The sequence below is a fragment of the Corylus avellana genome, chromosome ca1, assembly GCF_901000735.1.
Source record: "Corylus avellana chromosome ca1, CavTom2PMs-1.0".
Taxonomy (NCBI): domain Eukaryota; kingdom Viridiplantae; phylum Streptophyta; class Magnoliopsida; order Fagales; family Betulaceae; genus Corylus; species Corylus avellana.
The window spans coordinates 26,512,566-26,516,402 of NC_081541.1; the positions used below are offsets into that span (position 1 = coordinate 26,512,566).

The window sequence follows — 3,837 nt, forward strand, 5'->3', positions numbered from 1 at the left end:
ATAAAACCACTTTTTGATTCCCTATAAAAAAACACTTCACAATAGATTCCTTTATTTTTCCCTATATGAATTAAATACTATTTCTTTTTATCATTGCAACCAATGAGAGAGGAGAGAGGAGAAAGAAGAGAGAATTGTTGGTACATGTGAAGGAGAAAGGAGAGAGAATGGGATGTTTTATAATTTAATAATGCATAGGGAGTCTACAGTGTTTTCCAATGCATTGGGAAACATTGTAGGTGCTCTTTGATGTTGGTTAAATTTGGGGCTTCTGATGTGAGTGCTTTTTTGTAGATTTTTTGGAGATTTTTCCTAAACATAGGGAAGGGAATGGGCTTTAGGGAGTCTGTTGCTAAGGGAGTCTGAAGGTGGAGTCATGAAGGTGACTAAGGGTGTGATGGTAGTGATGAAGGGGCAGAAAAATTCAAAGAATATCTATAAACTGTTGGGAAGTACAGTTGTAGGTGGAATCGCCTTTGTAGAGTCTGAATCTGATTGTATTGTTTTGTGGCATATGCGGTTGGGTCATATGGGTGAGCAGGGCATGTTGGAGCTTCATAAGAGAAATATGTTGATGGGTGTCAAAACGAGCAAACTTGATTTCTGTAAGTTCTGTGTTCTGGGGAAACATAATCGGGTACAATTCAAGACAACCACACACAAGACAGGAAATTTTGGACTATGTTCATTATGATGTTTGGGGACCTGTGAGGACAGCGTCACGGGGAGGACATATGTACTTCGTAATCTTTATTGATGATCTCTCTAGAAAGGTTTGGGTGTACTTCATATGGCACAAATCAGAAATGTTTGCCATGTTTAAGTTATGAAAAGCTAAAGTGGAGAACCAAATTGGAAAGAAGGTTAAGTGCCTTAGAATAGATAATGGCACTGAGTACACAAACGACATGTTCAGATATTTTTGAGAACAGCATGGTATAAAGAGACATTTCACAGTATGCAAGACACCATAGCAAAATGGTGTGGCGGAAAGGATGAATAGGTCTATTGCAGAGAAAGCACGATGTCTCAGGCTGAATGCTAGACTTACAAATATTTTCTGGGCAGATGCAGTGAGTATGGCATGCTACTTGATCAACAGGTTGCCGAGGGCAACACTAGATGGGAAAGTTGCAAAGGAGGTGCGGACAGGTAATGAGATAGATTATTCTGGATTGCGAGTATTTGGTTGTCCAACCTATATGCACATACCTAGTGTAGAAAGATCGAAGCTTGATCTATAGTCTAGACAGTGTTTCTTTCTCGGATACGGAAAATGGGTCAAGGGTTACAAGTTTTGGGATCCAAAGGCAAACAAGGCAGTGATCAGTAGAGACATGGTATTTGATGAAAATTCCATGTTGAAGAGTACTCAGGATGAAAAGCAGCAGGGGCCAAAAAGCAGTAGCAGTGATTAGCAGGTGTTGCAAGTGGAGTTAGAGACTTCTGTGTAGGAGAACACTTCTCAGGGGACAGAGACCTCTACTTCAAGAGTTGAGCAGCATCACAGTATGGCCACAGATAGACCTAGACGCACTATCATACCACCAGTCGGGTACGATTATGAAAACATGGCTTCCTATGCTCTTGTCATCAGCAATGGAGATCCTAGTACCTTTCATGAGGCTGTCAATAGCCAAGAGAAGAGCAGATGGGTGGGTGCTATGGCGGAGGAAATGGAGTCCTTGCATAAGAACCAAACATGGGATTCGGTGGAGCTTCTAGAAGGAAGAGGGCGATAGGGTGAAAATGGGTGTTCAAGAAAAAGAAAACAGTATCAGAAAAAGGGGGAGAAAAATTCAAGGCTCACCTAGTAGCAAAGGGTTATGCACAGCAGAAAGGGATTGATTACGAGGAAATATTTTCCCCAGTGATTAGACATACTTCCATCAGAGCGGTATTGGCGTTGGTAGCTCATTATGACATGGAATTGGAGGAGATGGATGTGAAGACAGCTTTTCTCCATGATGATTTGGAGGAGCAGATTTACATGGAACAGCCAGAAGGGTTCAGTCAACCTGAACAAGAGCACTTGGTCTGTAAATTGAAGAAGTCACTTTATGGGCTGAAGTAGTCTCCAAGGCAGTGGCATAAGCGGTTTGACTCCTACATGATTAAAATTGGCTACAGGAGATGTGAATATGACCGTTGTGTTTATGTGAGGAGCCTTAATGATGACTCATTTGTTTTTCTGTTACTGTACGTGGATGCTATGCTTATTGCAGCTAAGAGTATAGTGTAGGTCAACAAACTGAAGGTTTTGTTGAGTAGAGAATTTGACATGAAAGATTTGGTCGCAGCCAAGAAGATTCTTGAGATGGAGATTTATGGGGACAGGGATGCCAAGAGATTGTGGCTATCTCAGGCCGGCTATGTGAAGAAGGTGTTGGAGAGGTATAGCATGGAGAATGCGAAACCGGTGAGTACACCTTTAGCGAATCATTTCCGTTTGTCTACTTCACAGTGTCCAAAAACAGTTGAAGAAACTGAAGATATGTCTAAGGTCTCATATGCCAGTGCAGTGGGGTGTTTGATGTATGCTATGGTATGTACCAGGCCAGATTTGTCTCATGTAGTCAGTGTGGTGAGCAAGTACATGGCAAATATGGGGAGACAGCATTGGGATACAGTTAAATGGATTTTCAGATACTTGAAAGGCACTACAGACTACAACATCACTTTTGTCAGACAGAAGAGTGATTTGTAAGTTGTGGGATATGTGGATGCAGATTATGCAGTGGACTTGGATGCTAGGAGATCGACCATATGCTATGTGTTCACTCTTGCAGGAGGACTCATATGTTGGAAGTCTATGATCCAGTCCACGGTTGCGATGTCCACGACTGAGGCAGAGTACATGGCGGCGACTGAAGCTGCAAAGGAAGCTTTGTGGCTCACAGGGTTAGTTAAGGAGCTAGGTATTCAGCAAGGTCGAGTTTCATTGCATTGTGATAGCCAGAGTGCCATTTACTTGGCAAAGAACTAGGTGTATCATGCGAGAACTAAGCACATTGATGTGAGGTTTCACAAGACTAGGGAATTAGTTGCTACAGGTGAACTGTTACTTGAAAAGATCCACACTTCTGAGAATGCAGCGGACATGTTGACGAAGCCTATTACTACAGATAAATTCAAGCATTGCTTGGACTTGACAAATGTCTCCAAGTGCTAGAGAGGAGAAGAGAGAGGCGGCGGCATCCCCAAACCTATTAGTTCCAGGTGAATCTAAATGATTATCTTCGAAGAGGTGAATACTCGCCAAGGTGGAGATTGTTGGAACTGATGGCTCATATTAATACTAATGGAAGGCCAAATAGACGTTCACGGAGCGGGAGTCTACTGGCCCATGGGCGTAATTAAGTTTGCCGGGGGGGGAACGATTAGGTTGTGGGGGTGCCGGGTATTTTGGAGATTTCTTTAATAAGTCCGTACAAGTAGGGTTTAGGGTTTTTTTTATATATATGTATGATGTAATCCTGAATCATTAAGAGTAAAAATTACAGCTGCCTCTCTGTGGACGTAAGCAAATTGCCAAATCACGTTAAATCTGTGTTTCGACTCCCTCTCTTAATTTCCCTCTTTTTTCGATTCTATATTGTTCATCAATTATTGTGCACGGTAACAGCAAAGATCATGCAACCTGGGTTCGTAAGAAAACGATGTACTTCACAGTTTCTTTAAACAGCTGGTCAGGCTTGCGGAGCAATATTGACGATCCGGTGGAGAATTTTTAAGCAAGTCTTTTAGACATCGGTAAAAGAGAGAAGGGAGATGAATAGCCGAAAGTGAAACTCTCGGACTCCTCTCTAGGTTTAAGAGAAAGAATTTCATTTGTTA

The 3,837-nt window shown here is 42.1% G+C and overlaps 1 protein-coding gene across 1 annotated transcript in view; it reads left to right on the plus strand.

Moving 5' to 3' along the window:
• LOC132190803 (uncharacterized) overlaps positions 1–3,837 on the plus strand; it is a 65,275-nt gene that overhangs the window by 46,297 nt on the left and 15,141 nt on the right. Inside the window, 1 exon segment of the mRNA XM_059605843.1 lies at positions 1,296–1,310. Coding sequence (XP_059461826.1) covers positions 1,296–1,310 — 15 coding nt within the window.